The 25,922-nt window shown below is 37.5% G+C and overlaps 1 protein-coding gene across 1 annotated transcript in view; it reads right to left on the reverse strand.

Annotated features, from left to right (window-relative positions):
- Positions 1-25,922, reverse strand: part of TM9SF2 (transmembrane 9 superfamily member 2) — a 58,943-nt gene that overhangs the window by 16,256 nt on the left and 16,765 nt on the right. Inside the window, exons 4-11 of the mRNA XM_032864079.1 lie at positions 22,017-22,144; positions 16,910-17,039; positions 15,765-15,889; positions 13,895-14,006; positions 12,575-12,654; positions 11,685-11,793; positions 5,339-5,471; positions 2,302-2,421 (exon numbers count right to left, since the gene is read on the reverse strand). Of these exons, the coding sequence (XP_032719970.1) occupies positions 2,302-2,421; positions 5,339-5,471; positions 11,685-11,793; positions 12,575-12,654; positions 13,895-14,006; positions 15,765-15,889; positions 16,910-17,039; positions 22,017-22,144 (937 nt within the window). The remainder of the gene's footprint in view (positions 1-2,301; positions 2,422-5,338; positions 5,472-11,684; positions 11,794-12,574; positions 12,655-13,894; positions 14,007-15,764; positions 15,890-16,909; positions 17,040-22,016; positions 22,145-25,922) is intronic.

The raw sequence follows: 25,922 nt of genomic DNA on the forward strand, positions 1-25,922 counted from the left end.
TGACTGGGGCCACATGACAGCACCTCTTGGAATGTTCTGCCTGATTCATGTGCAGCTGGGAGATCTGAAAGATGGAGAGGAGTTAAAGAGGGCTGCGTCTGGGCTGAGTAGGAGAATGAGCTAGAACTTCCAGCACAGGGAAGAGCATGGGGTGAGGTCCTCAGTCAGATGTGAAGGTACACAGTCTGACGGAGGAACTGAAAAAAAGCCAGCAGAGTTGAGAGAGAGAGTGCTGCACGGGAGGCAGGGGTCCAATTGTATCTCATATGCGTTAAAACACACATGACACCTCCCATTCTCTGTCCTTTAGTAACAGATGAAAAGAAAGAAAGAAAGAAAAAAAAAAACAAACCACTGACAAATCCACCAAGAGTAAAACACAGACACACATACGTATAGGACTTCATGTTTTCAGGAGAGCATTATATCTGGCAAAGTCTAACTAGTACTTCTGTTTGGGGTTGGGTCTAGCCAACATCACTTTAAGGATGTTTATGTAACCCAACCGTGTTCTATCTCAAACCTTATTTACATCAGCCTTAGCTCTGTCTCATCTTCCATCTTTTATTTCTTTTTTTTTTTTGTGAGTACTTTCTCCCCCCCAATTTATTATTGAAGTATAATTAACACAGTGTTTCATTAGTTTCAGGTGTACAACATATTGATTCCACAAATCTACACATTACTCAGTGTTCACCATTATATAGTCACCGTCCCCATACAACAGTACTACCAGCTACATTTCCTATGCTGTACTTTTCACCTCCATGACTTATTTTACAACTCAAAGTCTATACATCTTAATACATCTATTTTGCCCAAATCCCACCCACCTCCTCCCTAGCAATCACCAGTTTGTTCTCTGTATTTAAGAGTCTACTTTTCTCCCCTGCTTTTTAGATTCCACATATAATCATATAAAATCATATAAAATATTTGTCATTTACTCTGCAAAGGGACAATACTGTTTATTTTGGTGTAGTTCCAATCGTTTATTTTTGCTTTTGTGTGTCTTGCCTGAGGAAACATATACATAAATATGCCACTAAGGTTGATGTAAAAGAAGATTACACACGTTTTCTCTCTCCTAGGGGTTTATAGTTTCAGATCTCACATTTAGGCCTTTAATACATTTTAAATTTATATTTGCATATGGTTTAAGAAAGTGGTCCGGTTTTCCCAGCACCATTTTAAAGACACTATCTTTTCCCCATTGAATACGCTTGCCTACTTTGTCATAGATTAACTAACCATATAAATGTGAGTTTCTGGGCTTTCTATTCTGTTCCACTGATCTAGGTCTACTTTTGTGACAGTATCACATTGTTTTAATTACTACAGTTTTGTAGTGTTATCTGAAATCCTGGATTGTGATACTTCCAGTTTTGCTCGTTCTCCAGATTGCTTTGGCTATTCAGGGTCTTTTTTGACTCCATATACTTTAGGTTTCTTTGTTCTAGTTCTGTGAAAAATACTATTAGTATTTTGATAAGGACTGCACTGAATCAGTAGACTGCTTTGGGTCGTATGGACATTTTAATGATATTAATTCTTCTAATCCAAGAGTAGTATATATCTTTCCATATATACCATATGTGTCTTCAATTTCTTTCATCAATGTCTTACAGTCTTCAGAGCATGAGTTTTTTACCTCCTCCCTGTCACTTTAAATTACAGATTACCTATGAGAGCATCTCAACAGACTTCAGGTTTCCATGGCAAATGCTGACATTCACTGACCCTGGCAAAATTGCTTTCCAAGTCATCTAGTCATATCCCATCCTTACCCTGTGGTCCTGATGCTTTTTTCCATTGAACTTTATTTTCCTTTTAGAAAGCAAGAACACAAGAGGTTGCAACTAATTATAAAAGCAAATTAAGTTATGTCAGGGTTCTTTAGCATGACCTCTCTTAAGAAAGGTATTACTATATACATTACTTATTTTAGCTAATAAACCAGTGATACTCCTAAGTATATTATCTTCCTTTATTAGTCTATATACATTTCTATGTATGTGGCAAATCTAAGTTGTTCAAACCTCTTATGTCAAAACTTAAAAGTAAACGAACAGAAGGGATGATGGATAAGCAGCACCTAAATTTGCTTACCTCATTGTATAAACATTTTTTAACAAATAAAATCTAGGGACGGTCATCCATATCACAAGCTTCTTTTACATAGAGATATGTGCCTATAATACATATTATTTTAAGAAAATCACCTACTGGACACCTAGGCTCAGGTGCAGTGACGGTGCAGATAAGATTCCTGACCTGACAGTCAGGGTGGCTCTTACTTACACTTATAAAATCTGGCAGCGACATAGCCTGCAGGAGTGCCCAGCAGCACCCATAGGACCACAGCACAAGTCATCAGTGCTCCTCTGTTGGCAGGTGACAAAAATCCCAGGCAAGCAAAAACTAAAAAATAAGTGATTTTAAGTTATAAATTTTATTACTGTTTCCTTTCTGAAGTGATAGAAGACCCCTTTCATTTTTTAAACAAGAAACCAAATACAACTTCATGAATACACTGTCTTACCATATGGCCACACTAAATTGTAGCAATATTTTAAGGTACTTTATTAACAGGGTAATAAAGAAAGCAAACTCTACTTTGGATATTTCTTGTTAAGGTCCATAAGACTCCAACTTTCCTATTATCAGGGAAGGCTGACTGGATACTCATGAGTGCTTTCAGCTCTTCCAATTCAAGAAGAGCTTGCTTTTTTTTTTTTTTTTTTAAAGATTTATTTTTTTAAAGAGAGAGAGAAGGGGTGGGGGAGAGAGCATGAGTTAGGGAGGGCCAGGAGATGAGGGGAGAGAAGTTGGGGGTGGGGGAGAGTCTCAAGTAGACCCCGTGCTGAGCAGAGTTGATCTGGGGCTCGATCCCATGACCCTGAGATCATGACCCGAGTTGAACCAAGAGTTGGATGCCTAACCCAACTGAGCTACCCAAGTGCCCTGTCAAATACAGCTTTTAAAACCTGATATGAATAAAGATAGTCTCACCATGAAATAGTCCCGATTTGTTCCCTTTAAAATAATACTAGGAGTGTCAGTGCCTGGGTAGCTCAGTCGGTTAAGTGTCTGCTTTTGGCTCAGGTCATGATCCTGGAGTCCCAGGATCAAGCCCTGAATATGGCTCCCTACTCAGTAGGGAGTCTGCTTCTCCCTCTCCCTCCGCTTGAGCTCGCTCTCTCACTCACTCTCTCAAATAAATAAAATCTAAAATAATAATAATACTGGGTCCTCTGGGGTGAAAAATACCTTATAACATTCAGACACAAAAGAAAGAATCTAATCAATGAATAAAACAAGAGAACAAAGATTTCATAGTACCATTAGCTTTCTGAACACAAGTTAATAAAGGACTTGGTCAATGATCTGGGGAAATTCTGGTTTCTACCTTTCTTTAGTTGGTTGGTTTTATTTGTTCTTCCTTATATAACCCACCTGACTAATAAGAATAAAAAGCTATCTTATTATTTGTAGTGATTCCTGGCTTTAAAGCCAGGATTCAGAAGTTATGACTTTGCTCAGAAAGAAATCTAAGTGGTGTTCTAATCCCAGGACCAAGGAAGTTCCCAGTGTTTCCGAGGTGTACGCAATCAAGCACATACCCACCCACACCTGATCGGCACCAACTGAGGGGCGAGAGAGAACCTCAGAAGTAGGAAACCAACCAGAGTAACTTTAGAAGACCTATCAGAATTTCAACCAAAGTGTATCCCTTTATTCTCCCCAGAACTGAAGAACTGGACTGTACTGAAGGAGAAAGTTCATACTTGAGCATTTAGAGAAAATGATCCCTAGGCTCTCTGAAACCTTCCTTCCTCATGAATTCCCTTTCTAGCAGACTCCAACCCAGATGATGACAGAAGGCAACTCCCAACAAAATCTTCAAGCAGAATTTCATTCTGAAGCATCCACTCTGCTCCACCTCTACCCGGGTCTCTGGGGATCTAATGCCTTCATGCCATCCTCCTGCTGTGTCCAAACCTCTGTCATGATGCCTTCTCCAGCCTACCCGGTTCCGTATAATATACTTAAGAATTCTAGGCCTACTCATCACAGCTGCATCTTCCTACCTAAGCAGATAAAGATACATTTTCCAGTTAATTGTCAGATTAGTCTTCAAAGTAAGCCTAGAGGCGCAACCGTGGTTCTCAAACTTATTCAGGTGCCCAACATTTGGAAGTGAGAATCCTCTTTATAAAGTTTATATAGTTCCATCATAAAAATGTGGAAAATTTTACTAACGTAAAATGACTTTAGTATTAAATATTTAATATGCAATCAAGCATAAGAACAAATGTTCATTAAAAAATTATTAAAAGGTCAGGGATTTCTGAATTCTTCCAGCAATAATTCATTCATTACTGTTCATCAGAAGGCACTAGTAAGGAAACATAAGGAAAATCAAAGCAAAATTCAGAAAACCATATTCATAAACCTTTTTTTCTCTTACAATTAGGAAAACTGCAGAAATACTGTATTCCCATACAGCAGCCTCAGTACCACCCCTGCGGCTGATCGATAACTCTAAGGGGGGAGGTGGGACTATTAAAAAAAAGTTGTCTTAATTGACAAAAATTTAAGTAACAGCATTTCTAAAGATTTTCAGGGGGCACAAAGAAGAGAGATGTGTGTGTGTGTGTGTGTGTGTGTGTGTGTGTAGGAAGCTCTCTCTCGAACACAGCTAGTGAAAGAAATGTCTTGCTTCCTAAATCCTTCCATGATGAGGAAGGTCTACAAAAAGCTACCTGTCCCATTCCCTCTTCTTTTTTTTTTTCCCTCAGTGGAAGCCAAAAACACCTTGGAATCCTAATCATACTGCTCCTGGTGGGGTGGCAGAGTCAACCTGCATGACCCTGGTTCCAAGCCACCCAGACTCAGACCCAGATGGCCTTTAGGTACCTCATCATCTTCAGCTCCAACTCCATGATAAAGGCTTAGTCTCTATGCAGTCAGTCGTAAGGGTGATATGAAGTCCATTTACTGGCACAGCCAACCCTGCCTCCAAGTAACGTACAGCCAAAGCACTCTTAAAAGTGCTTTAAAAGCCAAAAGGACTCTTAAGAACAATCTGGCCTAGTTACACTTAGGAAAACTGGTTTCTGTGTTTTCTGTTTTTTTAAGATTTTACCTATTTATTTTAGAGAGAGAACGCTTGAGTGCGCAAGCAGGGGGAGGGACCGAGGGAGACCATGACCTGAGCTGAAATCAAGAGTTGGATGCTTAACCAAGTGAGTCACCGAGGTGTCCCAGAAAACTGGTTCTCAAATATTATTTAGAAAAAGCATTTTCTACTTTCTAATTCTCACTGAATACTTACATAGAGTCACAAAAGTCATAATTAAAATCTGTGTTCCCGATCCAAGAAAGACTGAGAGCAGCATCCCTTTTCTTGGAGGACGGAATATATCACCATGAACTAGTTTCCAGCCAAATTCTTCCTGGGCATCCTCCTAAAAAGGGAATGAAGTTGTTTAATTGACATGTGGTATCACCAGGACAGCTAGACAGTTTGTTCACTGGTGAATATGCTGATATAGAATTTTTTTTTTAAACTTACAAATGTTAGTATTTATTCCAAATCCAAAGTTTTATGAAGTTTGCCTCCTAGAGGTATAGTATAGTTTTTCTGAATTGCTTTTAAAGGAATGTTGTATGTTAAGGTCTATAAGAATATATTGAGAAACCTCAAAAAGATAAACAAAATCATGTGATACTTACCTAGTTCTAGTCAAGTTTTATGATCCAACTCGACTTAATTTTTACTCATACTCTACCCTTCTTAATCTACATTTACTAATCTCCAAAATGAGTGAACGGTATTAGGTTTCACAGCTACTATGCTGGGTAGAGTAGACTTAGCTATGAGCACATGAGTAAGTTTGCCACCAGCCCTAACTGCTCCCCGGATCTCGAGACACACATACACAATTTGCCTAATCAACAGTTCCACTTGGTTGTGTAACAAGCACCCTGAATTGAATTATCCACAACTGAATGGATTCCCTCTCCCTACCCATACTCCTTCTGCAGCAACACCCCCCTGCCCCCGGTCACCTAGTAGTAAAAGTTCCATCTTGCCAGCCCTTCGGTTCCCCAAACCTTGGAATCCTCCTTCATTCCTTCCTTTTTTTTTTCACACCTTGAATACAGTCCAATTTAAATCTTCAGCTCTGCCTCCAAAATATTTCAGGAAAACCCAACACTAGCCCTCGGTTCAGGTCATCACCTCTTAGCTGGCTACTGCAATATACGCCACACTGACCTCTGAGTTCCTGCCCTTGCTTCTATTCAGCTACTTCTTAGTACAGCATCCAGCAGGGTCCCTTAAAAAACTGGGTGTTTTGGACCAAAACACTGGGTCATTTGTTCTCTTTCCCTCTTCCACCTTCTCCACAGTCAACCAGTCCATTAGTATTCCATCCCACCTTCTAAACACCCACTGTACCTGTCTGTCCAGCTCCTTTTTTCTTTCCTGCCACCACCTATCTCTGGGAATTCCATAACCCCCCCTGGACTCAATCTTGCCCTGCTCTGAATGATTTCCACATAACATTCAAAGTGATTTTCTACATCACAAACGCGGCTATGCGGTGCTGTTTCAAATTCTTTAGGAGTTTCCCTGTGACCTTCAAACTGCTGCTTACAAGTCCTTCAGACTCTGGGCCCCATTACTTTTTCAGCCTCATTTCTCAACATTTCCTTAGGATGCATCTCTACCCCAAGTTCCCAAACTTCTATCTTTGTGAGCGCAGACAATGCTATTGGTAATATATTTTTTAGTAAATATAAATCAACTGAAATTTGAAACATGGTAACTTTTATATAGGTACTTATCCTGCTCTTACAATGGTAATATAAGACAATAGTAAAAATCAAAATACTCCCATATACACCACGGAATTATACTCTACTTGGTCATTTTTGAGGAATGTACAAAATTGAAATTTTATTATAAGTACAGGGGTTCTGAGGCACTTGGGTGGCTCAGCTGGTTAAGTGACTGCCTTCAGCTCAGGTCATGATCCCAGGGTCCTGGGATCAAACCCTGCATCAGGCTCCCTGCTCAGTGGGAAGCCTGCTTCTCCCTCTCCCACTCCTCTGCTTGTGTTCCCTCTCTTGCTAGGTCTGTCAAATAAATAAATAAAATCTTTAAAAAAAAAAAAGTACATGGGCTCTAAATGGATAAAATAAAATTATTTTAGGGCCTGGCTTCAAAATAAGTCAAAGAGAGGAGTCGGTGGGATTCTAAAAAAGACTAAACATGAGCTGAGAACTGTTTGATCACAGTGATGGGTATACTAATCTCTGTGCTTCTGTGACTGTTTACATTAAAAGTATGAGGGGGAAAAAGTACATTCACCTCTTCTTTTAGGTGGCGTAGTATTACAGATGAGGGACATTTCTGATTACTTTTTTTTTTTTTTTTAACTGAAAAAGCACTAAAAATTTCGGAGTTAAGTGAAAACTAAGTTTCCCATAAAGGGCCAAGTCCCCTTTCTTTGGAGAAAACAAATGTGACTAGTTTCTTATTATCCTTGCAGAGATACTCTACTTACACATAAGGAAATGCATGAACACCTTTTCTCATTCTGCATGAATGGTAGCATATTATATGCATTATTTCACACTTGCTGTTTTAGTCTAATAATATCATGGAACTGCTTCCACCTTTGTAGATATAGAATTACCTCATTCTTTTTAATGATTGCACAGTATTCCACTGCAAGGACATTCTATAATTGATAAAATCAGTCCCCTATTAATGCGTACTTGTGTTTCTTTAAAATCTTTAGTTATTATAAGGAATAATATAGTTTTAAAATAAAAAATAGCAGTAGTAATAAAAACCTTTGCATCCAAGTTAGTTTCTAAGAACTGAATTGTTGGGTCAAACTATTTATATTATAAACAAATACTGCCAAAGTGGCTTTCGTAAGTTACACCAATTTACATTCTCATAAACTATGTATCAAAGTGCTCATGTCCTCAATCCCCAACACATGATCAAACATTTTAATTTCTGCCAGGGTGCCAGAGGAAAACTTGCACTGCAGTTTTATTCTGCATTTCTCTTATTATGAATGATGCTACATCTTTTTATATGTTTAAGAACCATCTGTGTGGTTTTTTTTTTGAAGATTTTATTTATTTGTCAGAGAGTGTGAGAGAGAACACACGTGCACACAAGAGGCAGGGCTGCAGGAAGAGGAAAAAGCAGGCCCCCCGCAAAGCAAGGAGCCTGATGCGGGACTCAATCCTGGATCCCAAGACCCTGGGATCGTGACCTGAGCCAAAGGCAGACACTTAACTGACTGAGCCACCCAGGTGTCCCTTGTGTTTCCTTTTAATGGACTCTCTTTTCATGTGCCATGCCTCGCTTCTTAATGGGCTGCTGATTGTTTTCATAATGATTTTAGATTTCTTTATTTATGAGGAATTAACTTTGTGATACATGTTAAATATTTTCCTATTTGACTTTTTAATGGTATTTCTTCCTATTCAAATTTTTCAAACATGTAATCATAGAGCAATCACTGCTTTTATAACTTCTGGCTCTCTGTGGTACTTAAAAAATTCTACCCTTCTCCAAGATTTAAAAATAACTTCTCATGTATTCCAGTATTTCATAGTTTTACATTTTCATTTAACATAAGGAATAAGGCTGGAATCTATTTTTTAACCAGATGGCCACCCACTTCATCCAATACTATACATCAAATTTGTTTTTTCTCTGCTGACACACTTACCCTATCTCCAAATTTAGACTATTATTATAAACAGAAAATGTTTACTTGGAATCTTTTTGTTCACCCATCTTGCTAAATATCTGTTTAGGGTTGGTTTTTATTTATTTATTTTCTGCTGAAGTCCTTCTATAGAAATTTCTTCAGGTCTGATCGATCAATGGATTGACTGATTTGCGGCTCATGTTTACTTCTATGGATATTCCTTCAGTAACGGTCTGTGGCGCACTACTTCTGTGCACCTGAAAAAGGTCTTTCACCCTTATTCTTGAAAGATACCTTCTCTGGGTACATGAATCCATGTAAACAGTTAATATCTCTGACTGATTTAAGATGTTTTATCTCTGAGCTTCCATTTCCAATTTAATTGTTTTTCTTTTGAGGATGCTCAAGTTTCCCCCTGCCTCTGGCTGATTCTAAGATCTTTTTTCCTCTGGTGTTCTATGGGTTTGTCATGGTTGATTTAGATGTGGATTTCTTTTTATTTCTTCTGCTTGGGACATACTGTGTTTCCTTTGTCTAAATATTCCTCTTATTTTTTCAAACACTTTGTACTCTGTAGTTAAGAGTTGGTAGTATCTGAAATCTTCGGTGGGGGGGTTCTAAACTTGTTGTTTAATGTAGATTTTTGTGCATTTCTAATAGATCACTTTTAAAGATTTATTTATTTATTATAGAGAAGGGGGGTGGTTTGAGGGAAGAGGAAGAGAAAGACTTGGGAAAGCAGACTCGCCGCCAAGCACAGAGCCCAACATGAGGCTCGACCTCATGACCCTGAGATCATGACCTGAACCAAAATCAAGAGTCAGATGCTCAACCAACTGGGCCACCCAGGCGCCAACTGGGGGAATTCTACAAACCTAAATTTGGGAGACTTTACCTCAAAGGATTTTCTACTTGATTCTGACAAGAATCAGAAGGCACTTACTAACCTAGAATCATTTTTCTCCCCTTCAAGAATCCATGCTTAATATAGGAGGAGACAGGTTAACTCCCTTGTACTGACCCAAGGTTTAGTCTCCCAGTTGGTTAGAGACTTTATGTAAGGACTGACTCAAAGGAAAACTCCAAATCCTCTTGTGCCTGCATTGCTTCCAGCTCTGGTCTCAGCTCACTTTTGCGGGGGGGGTGGGGGGGGTGGGTAGGTTAGAGTTGGAAGATAATCCTTGGATACCTTTATACCTATCACGAGCCCAGCAATGCATCAAGGAGGCTAGTACATCAAAGAATGACTCATCCATCCATTCATTCAACAAACATTTACTGAGCACCAACTATAAAGGCACAGCACTGTTTAAAACACCAGAGATACTATAGTGAGTAAAACAGAAAAATCCCTCTTGAATATCTATTCATACTGGGAAGCCAGATAATTAACAAAACAAGTAAGTAAAATATAGAGTACGTTAGATGGTGATAAGTGCTCCAGAGAAAACTTAGAAGGTATGGATGTGTATGGGGCCAATTTAATCTAAATTTAACATGACTAATTTTAATCTGTAACTTTAATCTGATGGTCAGGAGGGTCTCACTGGGAAGATCCTATTTCAGTAATGACCGAGTAGGTCAGGGAGCTATGTAAATACATGAGGGAGTAAGTAACATCTGAGGTGGAGAAAAGCAAATGTAAAGGCCGGAGGTGTGAGAACATGCCTGACACATCTGAGGAACAGCAAGGAGGCCAGTATGGCTGGAGCACAGTTCCAAGGGGGCACCGTAGGGCCTACAGATCACTGTAAAAATTCTGGTTTTCAGGCACCTGGGTTGCTCAGTTGTAGAGTGTCTGCCTTCAGCCCAGGTCATGATCCCAGAGTCCTGGCATCGAGTCCCGCATCAGGCTCCCAGCTCAGCGAGTAGCCTGCTTCTCCCTCTGCTTCTCTCTGTCTCTCATGAAAAAATAAAATCTTAAAAAAAAAAAAAAGACTCTGGTTTTCACTCTGAATGAAATGGGAAGCCACTGGAGGCTGTGGTCAGGAGTGAATGATCTGAATTATGCCTGGACAGACTTGTTCGGACCACTATGGTCAGGGAGGAAAAAGGAACGGGATCAAGAGTGGAAACAGGGGTGCCATGGCCTCTCAGCTCCCACAGCACCTTGGTACAAATGAAGGAGAAAATACCATTACCTCATCAATCATTTGAAATTGCCAATTATGATGAGTATTTTGAAATTATTTAAATAAAATATTTAATAAAATCAGTAAAAATAATGGAAAAGAAACTGTAGCATATAATGCTTAAAAGCTTATAAACATAAATATATTCTTTTTCTAATTAGGATGAAAAATTATGGGGAAAAGGCTAAGAAGTTGGGGAAAAGAAAGCAATGAAATCTGAGTGTTTTGTATTCATTACAAGTCACTAGGAATTCTTGTGGAAATTTTATTGAGCTGCTATACAATTAAAAAATATAAAAAGTATACAACATTATATAAGAAGTGTTTTGAGAATAAATGAGATTGGGGCATTAAATTACTTTGAATATATCAAAAGGTTGAAATCATAAAATTCAGTGAAAATTAATTTAAAAAAAGTTAAACACACACACAAAAACTGCTTGGGAGTTATTCCACTCAACTTTGCTGTTTCACAAGCTGGGTGCAGACTGGGAATGGAAAATCTGAGAGTTGACAGCACGTACGTGAGAACAGGGACAGACCTGGAGCTGTGAGCTGATACCCACTCCGCCCCAGTCCACTAACACAGACGAGGCCATCAGTAGTGCAGCTCTGAGTGCTGGAGCGCGACACTGCTAGAGAACACCAATTCTTAAGGATCATTTTCTTATTTGAAAAGATGAATTCAAGGTAACTTTTTAGAAGAAAGATTCTGTCTAAAGCCATTATTTCAACTTTTTCCAAAGAACAAAATAAAGACTATCCTTAGCAGACCAAAGAACAGGTCAAATGTTTCACTCACTGTAGAATCCATCTGATTGTATCTGGCAATATCTTTATGCAGTGTCCGTAGCATAATCATAGCCACCATTCCAGACAAGAAGAGGACAATGACCAGGGAATTCATGATGCTGTAGAAATAAACATTTCAGGATTAATCTACAGCTTTATTTCCTTTTTAAAATATTTATTCAGTAACATTAAAACGTATTGATCACAATCAAAATCTGACCTAAAATCCAACAGATTCAATGAGCTTTGTTCTGTGTCCTTCTAGTGGATACAGAACTTTATATACTTATCATAATAATCTTACCATAATCCGTTGAGGACTAGAATTTTTTTTGTCTGTGGTCCACATGATTAAGTACTATGCCCAAATAAATACACTACAAGCCACAGGGACCAACAAAGGTCGGTGTCTTCAAGAAATCTATGACACACACATTTACTCTGTTGTTACTGAGCGTCAAAAGGTAGTCAACAAAGCAGAAAAAGGAGAGTGACGGCACCATGAACAACTCTCCAGATAAAAATTTTGAGTCATGCTTTGTTGATGATGATGATAATAATAATAATAATAATAGTAATAATAAAAATAGTCATAACATGAGCAGTGGCTTCTTCCATTTCAGGTAAGGTGCTCAAACGTTCTGTTTCATTCATTCTCCTTCTATCCACAGGGACAGTCTCTCGTGAGGCAGCTATTTCCAGATAAAGAAAAAGACTCTGAATAAATGGGTGCCCTGGCCTAATTCGCAGTGATCTGGCCAGGACTGAATACAAGTCTATCCAATTCAAAAGTCTAGACTTCCGGAGAACTCGAGAGAATTAGAGAATGAAGGATATGTTCAAAGGGACAAAACACAGAGTAAGCCCAGAGCATGAAATGGATTAACTCTGTGCTCTTACCTAAACCACTGAATGTGGGTATGAGGCATAGATTCCAGAATATAGTCCCATCTAGATGCCCATCTGATGTTTTTATCTTCCTAGGGAGATAAACAAAACTCTTTAAATAAGCATTTGCTGACAAAGTACATTAAGAATCCAAACACTTCCACTCATAGCTTGACCTTCCATTCCGTTAACAAATATAATTTCTCATTATCATAACTTGGATTAGTCATGAGTCTCAGAGTTTAGCTCCAACTCGTCTTCGGAAAATCAAAATGAGATATAGCAATAACAAATAATAAAAGTTCTTAAAAGTACCAAGTTACCTGTATTTTTTTTTAAAGTCTTGCTTTAAATTTTAACTAACAAAAGTTTATTTTAGATATTAAAACTTAGAGCTGTACTTTTTAATTTTCTTTCAGAAAACTGAATGGTATAACTCATTTTTTATTCTCTTTGATGCCATCTATCGATACTTACGAGACACCAGAGTCGTACTGAGCATCTGGCAGGTGTCACCCACAATGAGCTCTTATTACCCAGAAAGAAATTTTATAGTGTTCATGCACTAGGTTTGCAAAATGACTATATGGGGAGAGTAAACATCACAACTATACTTTACCACCAAAACAGTTTATTAGAAATAGGGTGGAGGGGCACCTGGGTGGTGCAGCTGGTTAAACATCTGACTCCTGGCTGTGAACTCAGGGTGGTGAGACTGAGCTCTGAGTCGGGCTCTGCACTCAGTGTGGAGTCAGCTTAAGACTCTCCCTCTATCCACCTCCCTCCCATAGGCACGTGCACTCTCTCCCCCTCAAATAATCTTAAAAAAAAAAAAATGTAGAGGTAGAATATTGCCTCAGATTCTCATAAAGTGAACTTTTACTTTCCTCCTAAGAAACTTCTCCATTAATGAGAACACTCCCTTTAATTCCCTAAGAACCTATATAAATCATCCACTAACAGGAAATTCTCCATTAAAGTTTATACTAATCCGGACTTTAAAATAGGTTGCTTTCCCAAATGCTTGCTACATAAATCTTTGACATTTTTATACCCTTCTCTATGCCTATTTTCTACCTTTAATCTTTTATGTATCTCTTCTGACTTAACATTTAATCAGGTTCAATTCTCCAATTTACTCTACTTCTCATTTAAATGGAGACTTAGTTTTGAATGCGTTTTTGTTGCCTGGTGCACTGACAAACTATTCCAAATCAGCTCATTAAAAGCTTGTCTATGTGACAAGGTTAATCATTAATATTTTTAATTAGTTTAAGTAGTATGAATTTAAAATTAATTTCTGAGTTATACTAGAGATACAAACAAACTCACCTGGAAGCTAACAGAGTAAGTGTAGGCAATTTTGATCTCTCCAGAAGCCTTGTTACTTATATCCATGGGGGGTCCAGAGCAGTCTGGTTTATCTATATGGGTATGCTTGAAGCTGTGGGAAGAAACATTTTGGCAAGATGTTGATAAAGTACACTTTTAAAAAATGAAGTTAAAGACTACAGATTCTGTACATATTTTACCATGCTACTATAGTCAAAGGCAAAATTACTCATGTCACATTTAATGGCATATTTACTTTAAAAGAGTAAGGAACTTCGTTACAAGTATGTGTAAGAAATTTTTCAAAATTTGAAACAAACTTTTAAAAGCACTATACTTGAAGAGCATTAAATATCTTTAAAAAGGGGGCCCCTGGGTGGCTCAGTTGGTTAAGCGCCCAACTCCTGATTTCGGCTCAAATTATGATGTTAGGGTCCTGGGATCAAATCCCGCATATGGCCCCCTGCTCAGCGTGGAGTTTGTTTCCCTCTCCCTCTGTCCCTCCCCCATTCACACAAGTGGGCTCTCTCTGAAATAAATCTTCATAAATAAATACATATCTTAAAAAACAAAAATAAACACTGAGGGAGTTTAAATTAACTGCCCTCTTATAATGGAATGCATTTTTTTTTTTTTTTGAGAGACCACATGTTAGATGGGGGAAGGGCAGTGAGAGACAGAGAGAATTTTTTTTTTTTAAGATTTTATTTATTTTATTTTGAGAGAGAGAGTGTGTGTGTGCTGTGAGAGCAGGAGGAAGGGGAGAGGGAGAGAGGGAATCTCAAGCAGACTCAGCGCTGATCATGGAGCCCCACACAGAGCTGGATCCCATGACCCCGAGACCATGACCTGAGCTGAAATCAGGAGTCCCAGGCTCAACCAACTGAAGCACACAGGCACCGCGGCATGCATTTCTTTCCCAGCAGTGGTATGGGAAAAGGGTTAGTTCAATGGCAGGGTTGGGGTGCCGAGGGGAGAACATTAAAAAAAAATGGAATACTCAATCAAAAAAAGATCTCACAAATAACTGACAGGTACTTTCATACTAAAAATACTGACAACCTGAAGAGACCCAATTTCAATGACTTGTCACACAAAGGCATCTAACAGTGTGTGGAGATTTTAGAAACGATAGCACTCATCATCTCATTTGAGGAGGTGCCTGGCTGGCTCAGTCAGTAGATTGTGGGACTCTTGATCTCAGAGTTGTAAGTTCGAGGCCCACGCTGAGTGATGAGATTACTTAAAAAAATAGAATCACCTCATTTGGGCCTCCAATGAGAGGTCAAGTTGCAAATATTAGAGGCAACGCTTTTCTACTATAAGATAAACACTGTCCCAACCACTTACATTCTCCACTCCCAAGTTGACACAGAAAAGCTGTCAACACTTCCTGACTAAAAAACAAAAGAAAAAGGCACTTTGGTTTGACCACTTACCATAACAGGAAAAAAAATATCTGTATGATTTCTCTGGACAACCCAGAACTCAATAACAAATCACACTAAAGAGAATTTTAGTAAAATCAATCCTGAAATGCCAGATTGTATGTCAGAATACTGATAGAAGAAAAAAGTTAACTGGGCCCCAATATTTGTTCTTTGGAAATAATTTCACTTACGTTTACTTACTTTTTATTTAATTTAATTTTTTAAGTAAGCTGCATTCCCAAAATGGGAGTTGAATGCATGACCTTGAGATCAAGAGTTTTATGCTCCAAGGTGCCAGCCATATGCCCTCCTTTAAATAACTGCTAAACCCAGTGTGGGGCTCAAACTCCCAACCTCAAGATCAAGAGCCCCATGCTCTTCCGACTGAACCGGAAGGCATGCCTACAGTTTTTAAGTTTTTGACCTGTGTGTATAGTTACCTTTTTGGTTCAAGTTTGGCAGCCACTAATCTTGCTCCCATGGACCCCGTTTCAACAACATGATAGTATATTTTGATGTCAACGTGGTTGAAGATGTAAAACGTATCTCTTTCATGGAATTCTGACTGTGGAACAGAACTTAAAGGTAGAAAACTGGCTATACAGGAGTCAAAACAAAACTTTAAGATGAGGCACAACAAGTAGGAAATTTTGAGCTTAAAGTTTTAATCCTTCCCCACAAAAACGTTTAAGATTTAAGCATAAACCAAAAATAATTGGCAGAGTACAAATGTTTCTTTAATGCTTTAATTCTTACATAAAAGTAGGTACCTGTTAAAAAGAACACATCTAATATTTTCTATTTTTCCACTTATGATAAAAGAAAATAAATTTTAAAACATTACATGCTATAAGCATGCTAAATCTTCTACATTTCAACACTCTTCCTCCTTGCAAGTTTTATAACTTCAGACTAAACCAATAAATGATTCAAGTGTTTCTGGTCAATTTTCCCAAAAGCATTAGCCAATGTAATCAGTTTCATGATCAAGCTTATGCTCACTTCTACCATCAAGTCATATTAAGAGATTAAATCTGACTGACCTGATTACACAACATTTAATATATACTCCCAATAATTTTAATACTTTCTGTATTAACATCCTCATTTTCCTACCATTTTTAAATAGAAAGGAAGGGTCATAAAGGCATTACCTTTTAAAAACAGTTATAATACCATACTTTTGCAATATAATGTTTTATGGACTTAAATTTATAATATAAACTTCATGAAGTTATAATGAGGTCTTTCTGGTACTCCACTAATCTACTTATTAAAAAATATATGTAAGATTTATGAATGTGACTTTGAATAGCATCAGAACATACAAAGTCCCAGCCCTTAGCATAATGCTTAGCATATAACAGACACTCTCAGTGAATACCGAACTAAATCTCAATTAGTTTAGTTCTAGAATTAAATTTATACACTGTTAATTGGGTCGAGCTTTAAGATCTAAGTAGCTGTGCTTGAGGACATCTGAACTGTACTCATCCAATGAATATAACAAATTTTGTCCAGGTAAAGACTGAATCCTTTAAAAAAAAATTTTAAAAAAATAGCATAGAGTTTTTCACGAACTTACATTAATAACACAGGCATCTTTTGCATGGCCTTTATCTGTAATATAACAGCCAATGGGAAATCCAGGATTGCAGAACCTCTGACCATCTTCAACATCGTAACACCATGTTACAGGCATATTATCCACAATCCTATGCACAAAATAAGTTAGAAATCGTCAAACATGACTAAGAAATAGTGCCCGAAACTGTTATCAGCTCATAAAATTTAAATGTCTCTAAATGCCTTCAGATGTTAAAACTACAATAAGAGTTTTGATAAGATGTAGTATATTTCATAAGCTACAGCATTATGTCAATATTTGATACACTACAGTGAAGGAAAAAACTTTATAGCTTCTTTGAAACTATAAATGTATGTAGAAAAGGGAATTTGATAAATTAATCTATTGCAGTTGCTCATTTAACAATATTATTACCTAGATACAGAGGGATAATTTACCTTTAACAAAATACTCAAAGCTCTAAGTTGGGCGTAAAGCAATGTATTGCGTTCCTTGGGAACAATTTAATGGAACAGTATAGAAGCAAATGTCCTTTCATTACTTGGTAATTCAATAAAAAGGAGAAGAACATAACTGTAAGATGGGAAAATATATTCAACTTAAGGGCCAAGTGAAAAAGTGAAAATTATAGTATTATCTATTAAAGCTGTGTAAGTCCAAATTATGTATAAAAGAAATGCTGCTATAAAACCAGAGAAACAAAATTTAAAAGTGAAATAGTGAAAAAGAACTTTAAAAAAAAAGGGAGAAAAATAAAGAATAAGTAAAGAATAAGGTTCCGTAGCACTGTCTAGCTATATTAAAGTCCAAGCATGTGGTCCCCTATGCCAAGAGCACACTACACGATACAAATTAAAAAAAAATCACTAAAAATATACTAGCTATATTACAGTCCTAAGACGACACTCCAGGGCATGTTTTATTTGTTAATTAATGTATGCCTTAGGAAGTAAAATTATGATTCTATATGCACCCAAGGTGTACATTAATGACCTAATAAAACATGTCTCTTAACATTTAAATGCTATTTAATAGTACCCAATATACCAAATTTTAGAATCACCTACACTATTAAGTTGCTTATTATTATAACCAGCAGGCTAGTAGTTCCCATGAAAAAGGCTATAAAACATTAGGAGCATAAAAGCAATGCTATGTAAAATAAATCAGATTTTTTTGGAGGCTTAAACAATCACTCTAATTGCTTTAATTTTTTAGACAGACAATGAAGTTCAATCAATGAACAGACGCTAGCAATATATTAATTATAATATCTTTAAGTTATCATAGTAGAGAAAGTACTCCATAAAAATTAGAGGGTTAGTTACCAAATGAGAAATTAAGGAGCAATTTAGACTTTTTAAAAGCAAGCATCCTAAGCTTATCATTTATATAATGCCTTAACACAATAACCTTCTCCTTTTAATAGGAAGATTTAAAAAAAACTTGGAAATAAATGTAAGAAAATTTAAAGAACATAATTTTCTATTACTGTGTTGCTAATAAGTCAGGGAGTAATTAAAAATTGTATTCTTTAAATACAAGTAAGTTAGCAGTAGTAGTTATTTGAATTTGTAACATCAAAAATACTAAAAATCTTATTTTCTATCCGATACAGTGGGGGGGAAAAAGGACTCAAAGGATAAAGGTTAAATGACCGGTCCCCCCATTTTTTTTTTTTTTTTTTTACCATCAAGGACTCCTTTCCATTTTTCTCTATCTTCCATGGACCGCATTTGAAACACTTCTATTAATGAAACCTCATCTATTAACAACTCATTTCCCCAATAAATTCCCAGAGTTTCTGATCAGAATGGAATAATCCATGTCACCACAATGCACTCAGGAAATTGTAGCCAAAAGCAAGGAAACGTGGCATTTAAGTTACTCTCTATAGTTTTAACAAGAGTACATTTACACTGTCAGGATTTTGGATTTTCGAAAACAGCGTATCATTCCCCTCCCATGCTAGCTCGCTAGGATCCAGGACTGGAACTCACTAAAGTATCTTTAAAGACCCCTCTCTGAATATGAACCTAAAAAATTTAAATACTGTGATAACTAGCTTTATAATGATACTTTTATAAATAAAATGTCATGAACATCTAGAAACTTAAGCAAGACGTATAATTACAAACCACGCAGAGTACAGTTGAAGGGAATTCAAGATTCTGGTGCTAAGATCAAAACATTAGTCAGTCTCGAAAATCAAGAAGCAGCTTAGGTTATTGACAGAGTAAGCCAAGAAGATCCTCAAATTGTGTTCTAATATCCCAAATAAGAATTTGAAGTATTCATTAATTTAGATAAGAAATTAACTTCCTTTTTTTTTTTTTTTTAAAGATTTATTTATTTATTTATTTGACAGAGAGAGAGAGAGAGATCACAACTAGACAGAGAGGCAGGCAGAGAGAGAGAGAGGGAAGCAGGCTCCCTGCTGAGCAGAGAGCCCGACGCGGGACTCGATCCCAGGAACCTGAGACCATGACCTGAGCCGAAGGCAGCGGCTTAACCCACTGAGCCACCCAGGCGCCCCAGAAATTAACTTCTTAATTAACTGTTCTCTATAATGGGTCAGTGTATCAGCTAATATTCGGTCATTCTAATCATTTCAAAGGTAATATGATTTAAACTGTCATGGCGAAAACCCTGCCAAGTTTCAAGTTTTTTGGGTAGAAAGTAGTTTAAGTTTGCAACTGGCATAGCCATCACAAATTATTTATTTATTTTTTAAAGATTTTATTTATTTATTTGACAGAGATCACAAGCAGGCAGAGAGGCAGGCAGAGAGAGAGGAAGGGAAGCAGGCTCCCTGCTGAGCAGGGAGCCCGATGTGGGGCTCGATCCCAGGACCCTGGAATCATGATCTGAGCTGAAGGCAGAAGCTTTAACCCACTGAGCCACCCAGGCGCCCCATCATCACAAATTATTGAGTCAGTTTCACTATCAAATGCTTTCTAACTTCAGAAACTATTTGAAATGATTTATTCCTGTTGCCCTATGCATTCTGGCATCAAAACAGTACCTGTGTTAACTGTATCATCAGTCAGTGAAAAATATTTCTAAGTACTTTACTGTGAGGAAGCTACCGAAGAAGAGGCGCTTCTGTCACCTTCCGGAGTGAGCCTCTCCGCAGTCTGCATGTTACACTCATTCAGCAGTTACATAGTATTCGCACAGTAGCTTAGAAGAAAAAGCTCTTGGTTTACTAGGATCCGAAGAAATGAGGAGATTTCAAGTTCCTATTTGCACTGAGGGTCACATGAGGAAGAAGCTGACACAAGCGTCATCTGGCCAGTTTCCTTCCTTAATCTAAGGTGCCCTGCTGTGAAAAACTTGTTCCTATATGGTTCAGTAGACGGAACCAGATTCTCTCCATCCCGCCTATCAGGGTGGATCCCCCAATCACAGACTAGTTCATGGAGGGGAAAGTGACCCAAGGTTGCCCATCCTTGGGACTCTTTTGTTCAGTGTACATGGAAGGGAGAAGGGACAGAAGGACGGGCTCCAAGCATAGTTTTGAGCCATGGGATCTGGGCACGTCAGTCTGAGATCAGTGCTTCCTAACCAGAGGAAGTACATGAAGACAGTCGTTCTGTTCACTACCTCCAGCACCTTATACGTTTTAGAAGAGGCAAAACACATGTACATTAGGGCCCCACAGAGAATAAAGGCATTTGTCTTTGTTCTGGAAGAAGAATAATGTCTGGAAGAATAATAATGATTATGCTTGAAAAGCTGGCTCTTTAGACCCTTTTCTAAATAGTCTACATTTGAATTCTGTCTAATGACTCAATACTACGTTTATTTTTTTGAGTCAGTACTACTTTAGAAGCAAAAAATAAAATAGGTTTCAGTGCTTTTTGATTACAACACAAACTGGTAAAGACCTAGTTAATGTAACACCATGTGTATAAAATAAAAAACAGGTTACTCAAAATGTAAGTGTTTTACTTGAAGTAGATGCTATTTATCAAACATCAAACATAGTTTAAGTTTGTTTTCCCGTGATCTTTTCCATGGCCTACAAGTATAAAATAACAGTACTTTTCTAGATGACTGATCCAGGTCCTTTGCTTAAAGCACAAGTATGCTTTTGTTAACTACATATGAAAAAGAGAAGGGCTCTGGGTACCAGGTCTATCCCAAAAGAAGTACCAAATATTACAGTATCTAAGCAGTTGATACTTTACTTATTTTTAGCTCTTCTACCCTGTGTTCTTGGGATACTGCGGAGAGGCTCGCTTCGGAAGGTGACAGAAGCGCCTCTTCTTTGGTAGCTTCCTCACAGTAAAGTACTTAGAAATATTTTTCACTGATTGATGATACAGTTAACACAGGTACTGTTTTGATGCCAGAATGCATAGGGCAACAGGAATAAATCATTTCAAATAGTTTCTGAAGTTAGAAAGCATTTGATAGTGAAATTGACTCAATAATTTGTGATGGCTATGTCAGTTGCAAACTTAAACTACTTTCTACCCAAAAAACTTGAAACTTGGCAGGGTTTTCGCCATGACATTTTTAACCATATTACCTTTGAAATGATTAGAATGACCGAGTATTAGCTGATACACTGACCCATTATAGAGAACAGTTAATTAAGATGTTAACTTCTTATCTAAATTAATGAATACTTCAAATTCTTTTTTTTTTTTTTTTCCAAATTCTTATTTGGGATATTAGAACACAATTTGAGGATCTTCTTGGCTTACTCTGTCAATAACCTAAGCTGCTTCTTGATTTTCAAGACTGACTAATGTTTTGATCTTAGCACCAGATTCTTGAATTTCCTTCAACTCTTCTTTGCATGGTTTGTAATTATACGTCTTGCCCAAGTTTCTAGATGTTCGTCACATTTTATTTATAAAAGTATCATTATAAAGCTAGTTATCACAGTATTTCAGGTGATACAGTAAGCCATCAACCTTAGTAATCCCTGGCAAGTAAAAGTCATACTTCATGTTATTACTAGCAACAAAAAAGGGAAATCAATTGATTTGCTATATTTTGTAGAGTTAATGAAGTAATTTATACATTCAATGAAACAGAGGTGCCATCTAGGAAAGGAAAATAACAAAAGTCCAAAATTTTCATGTCTTACCAGTGATGTTGATAATTCAGTAACATGCTTTTTTTCAAGAATTCTAACTTTTGTTTGTCTTCGGCTTTCTCTGTATGATACGTTTTTGTACAGACAAGCTTGCAGGTCTCCTCCTTATTAAATGTAAACTGTATTAAAATAAAGTGAAAAGCAAATTAAAAAATATCTAGGTCCTTCACACCTATGCCATGAGTAGGGATACTACTCTCACTAAATTACTTCAGCGCATTAATAATGATAATAAATACTTTTAAATTTCTCATTGCTCAATCACATTTAAATTTTAATCTTACGGTTTCTCTAAAAATTTCAATTTTTCTTTTGATAAATAATAGTTTTTATTTTTATTTTTGATAATTTCAATCCACCCACCTTTTAAATGTAACTGAATCCTAGAAGGGGAAAAAAACTACACATAGAATAAAACAGAACATCAGTTTTTCTAGTAATAAGCAGACATGTTTTTAGTCCGTATAGTCATTTGATGGATATTTGTTAAGTGCCCTATGTGCCAGGTAAGAGAGATTCAGCAGTGAGTAATAGACTATAATGATACAAGAAAAAGTCAGGCTTGGGTGCCTAAAATCAGGGTGAACATGATTCTTTTTACTCACACTTGAAAAGGCTGTCAAATTTCAGGATCTTATTTAACAATAAAATTGAAGCAAAATGTAAGGCTTAAAAAATTGGTAATTTAAAAGTTAAAAAATGAAGGATTCCTCCAATTTTGGAGTCCAGGACTTGTTTCATGTGTGTAAAAATAATGGTTTTCATAACACAAGTTTATTTCATCAGGATCCATTTATGGCTTCATTTAAAAAATGTATTTCCTTGTTTTCTAAAGGCTGTAATTTACTTTATAAACTACAGTCCATAATTGTATACCATTCAATATGCTCAAACTTTATTACAGGTGGTTAAAAAAAACTTGTATATGTTTCACTTTTAAGTAGTCCATTGTTTTGTACATTATTAAAACACCTACACCAGTTTCTGTGCATCAGCTGACAAGCAAATGCTTCAAGTGTAGCCCACTGCTTGCCACCTGTCAGCCAGGAGTTCAGTTTTGGCTGCATTGCTACTTCTGTAAATGTAGCAATATTTGTTCAATTAATTTAATATTCTTTTTTTTTCAAAGATTTTATTTATTTATTTGACACAAGATCACAAGTAGGTAGAGAGGCAGGCAGAGAGAGAGACTCCGCTGAGCAGAGAGCCTAATGTGGGGCTCGTTCCCAGGACCCTGAGATCATGACCTGAGCTGAAGGCAGAGGCCCAACCCGCTGAGCCACCCAGGAGCCCTAATTTAATTTTCTTAACCTTATATGCATCTCGTAGGTACCTTGGAAAATGAAAGAAAAAGTACACATACTAAGGAATCAGAAGGATAGGTGTCCAAATTTAAATTAAGCAGAGATAGACATTACTAGTTATAAGAAAAGTGGCAAATCAATCCAATGCTTTTGGGTTTAGGCGAGTCAACAGTGTGTTCAACTGCAAAACTAGTGAGGATGTTTAATCATAATAATAAATATTTATTAAGTCATGTAATCCTCCCAACTTTGAGAGAGTCTCCATTGCTGAATCCTCATCTTGTGACCTAGTAACACCAAGTGCCCCAAGGCTCAATCCTTGGAATCCTTCTCTTTACTATCTATACCCACTCTCCCCTTGGCGATCTCATCAATTCCTGGCTCAAATACCATTTACACACTGATGATGACTGTCACATGTATGTACCTAGCCTGAACCCCTCCTCCAAATTCCAGACACATATATCAAGTGTTTACTTCACATCCTTAATTAGATGCCTAATTTCCCATTCCCCTCAAACCTGCTCTTCCCAGAGACTGTCCCATTCTAAAAAACAAAGTCCATACCCCACACCCTACCCCTCAGCAAATTCTGCTGCACTGACACCAACTTCAAAATGTAACCAGTTTTGGAGATTCTGACCACTTCACAACACCCACCTGTCTACCCCATAGTTTGAGCTACTATCAGGTCACACATATCTCAATGATTTCGAGAGCCTCCTAACCAGTCTCCCCTCTTCTTTCCTTGCTCTCCCTCCCATGGTCCATCCTCAACACAGCAGCCCTAGTTAGAAATCCTATCAAAATCTAAGCCTTCTGGGGCGCCTGGGTGGCTCAGTAGGTTAAAGCCTCTGCCTTCAGCTTGGGTCATGATCCCAGGGTCCTGGGATCGAGCCCCGCATCAGGCTCTTTGCTCTGTGGGGAGCCTGCTTCCTCCTCTCTCTCTCCCTGCCTCTCTGCCTACTTGTAGATCTCTGTCGAATAAATAAATAAAATCTTAAAAAAAAAAAACTAAGCCTTCTCAAAACCCTTCAGTGCTAGCCATCTTGTTCAGATATACAGGCCGAAGTCTTTATAGTGGCCTATGAGATACTGTGTGATGTGGTTCCACTGCTTCTTTGCCCTCATTCCCTATTCTCAATCTTGTTCACTGGCTCAAGTTACACCAACTTTTTTCTGTACCTTGAGCACACCAGGCAAGCGGACACCTTAGGACCATTGCATTTGCTGCTTTCTTCGGAGAACATTTTCCGATATTCACGTGGCTCACCACCTTACCTGCTTCAGGTCTTCTGCTCAAATGTCACCTTCATAGCAAGACCTTTGCTGGCTCATCTAAAACTGCCAATTCTCCATCCACCTTCCTGGATTTATTTTTTGATAGTTTTCCCATCATCAACTGATACACTACATATTTTAGTAAACTCATGTGTTTCCTTCTCCTCATCAGAATATAAGATCCATGAAGGCAGAGACTTTTGTCTCTGGTCTCTGCTGTAGGCCACACCTACCACAATGCCTGCAACAAACGTGTAAACTGAGTAAATGAGTGAGTATGATTGATTAGACTTGAGACGAGATTCTACAACCCTGGGAATGAGTATGTTTGGTTAGATTTGGGATGAAATGTGGCTCCAGCTTCACAAAACACACACAACCTGGCACTGCTGTTTTTCTGACCTCAACAGAATTCATAAATAAAAGACAGAAAAGTGGATTGGTGTTTTGTTTTGTTTCTGGTTGTTACTATTTTTTTACTGCAGATCTCAAATAAGGCAAAATTCTGTGAAAATAAAGGACAAAGAATCAATACTTAAAAATATGGGTCAATACATTTATGGCTGACTTGGACAAAAATCTAATGTCTCAGCCTCTTACTTCTGTTTACCTATGCCTTGGTCTTAAGAAATGCCTGTTCTGTCACTTTAAGCTTGGGGACTAAAAGATTTTGTTTTCGATCCTAAAAAATTCTAGGAACTCATAGAAAATGTGAGATGTACACCTTTCTTCATTTTGAAGCACTCCTGTTTTATTTTACCTCAACTCCTGATTCAAAATTAAATCTGCACAGCAGTAGGCCTAAAAGAAGGTTCCTTTGCATAAGCAAGGATGTCTTTCCCTGTAAATAAATATACCCTGGATGGAAGTAATTTGTCTTTAAATTCCACCCCAAAGGGACAAAACTTCTCCAGGACTCTGAATATTTTATTGGCATTCCCTCTGTTTATCGGCCATCTGTTATGGGCTGTTTACTGCAAGAAACTCCTGCTGTCCCTCAAGCTCACTGAAGATGTTACTGATACTCTTCCCTTCCATCATTTCTCAAGGCAAAGGCATTACTGAACAGAATGATGGGGCTGAGACACCACAGGAATATCTTAAGTTGATTGTATAATTTAATAAATCTGCCTGAAAATCACCCTTTGCTATAAAAGCAATGCAATAACTTCCAAAGTAATCTTTCAAAATACCACATCAGGGAGTGATACACAATTAAGCTATTAGATAATTAATATGTTTGTCCTGTTTAGTAATACCCATGTCTATACACTTTGAGCACCTTTTCCCCCCAATAACTTCACTCCATATG

The sequence above is a fragment of the Lontra canadensis genome, unplaced genomic scaffold (assembly GCF_010015895.1).
Source record: "Lontra canadensis isolate GAN:19392208 unplaced genomic scaffold, GSC_riverotter_1.0 scaffold26, whole genome shotgun sequence".
In the NCBI taxonomy this organism is placed as follows: domain Eukaryota; kingdom Metazoa; phylum Chordata; class Mammalia; order Carnivora; family Mustelidae; genus Lontra; species Lontra canadensis.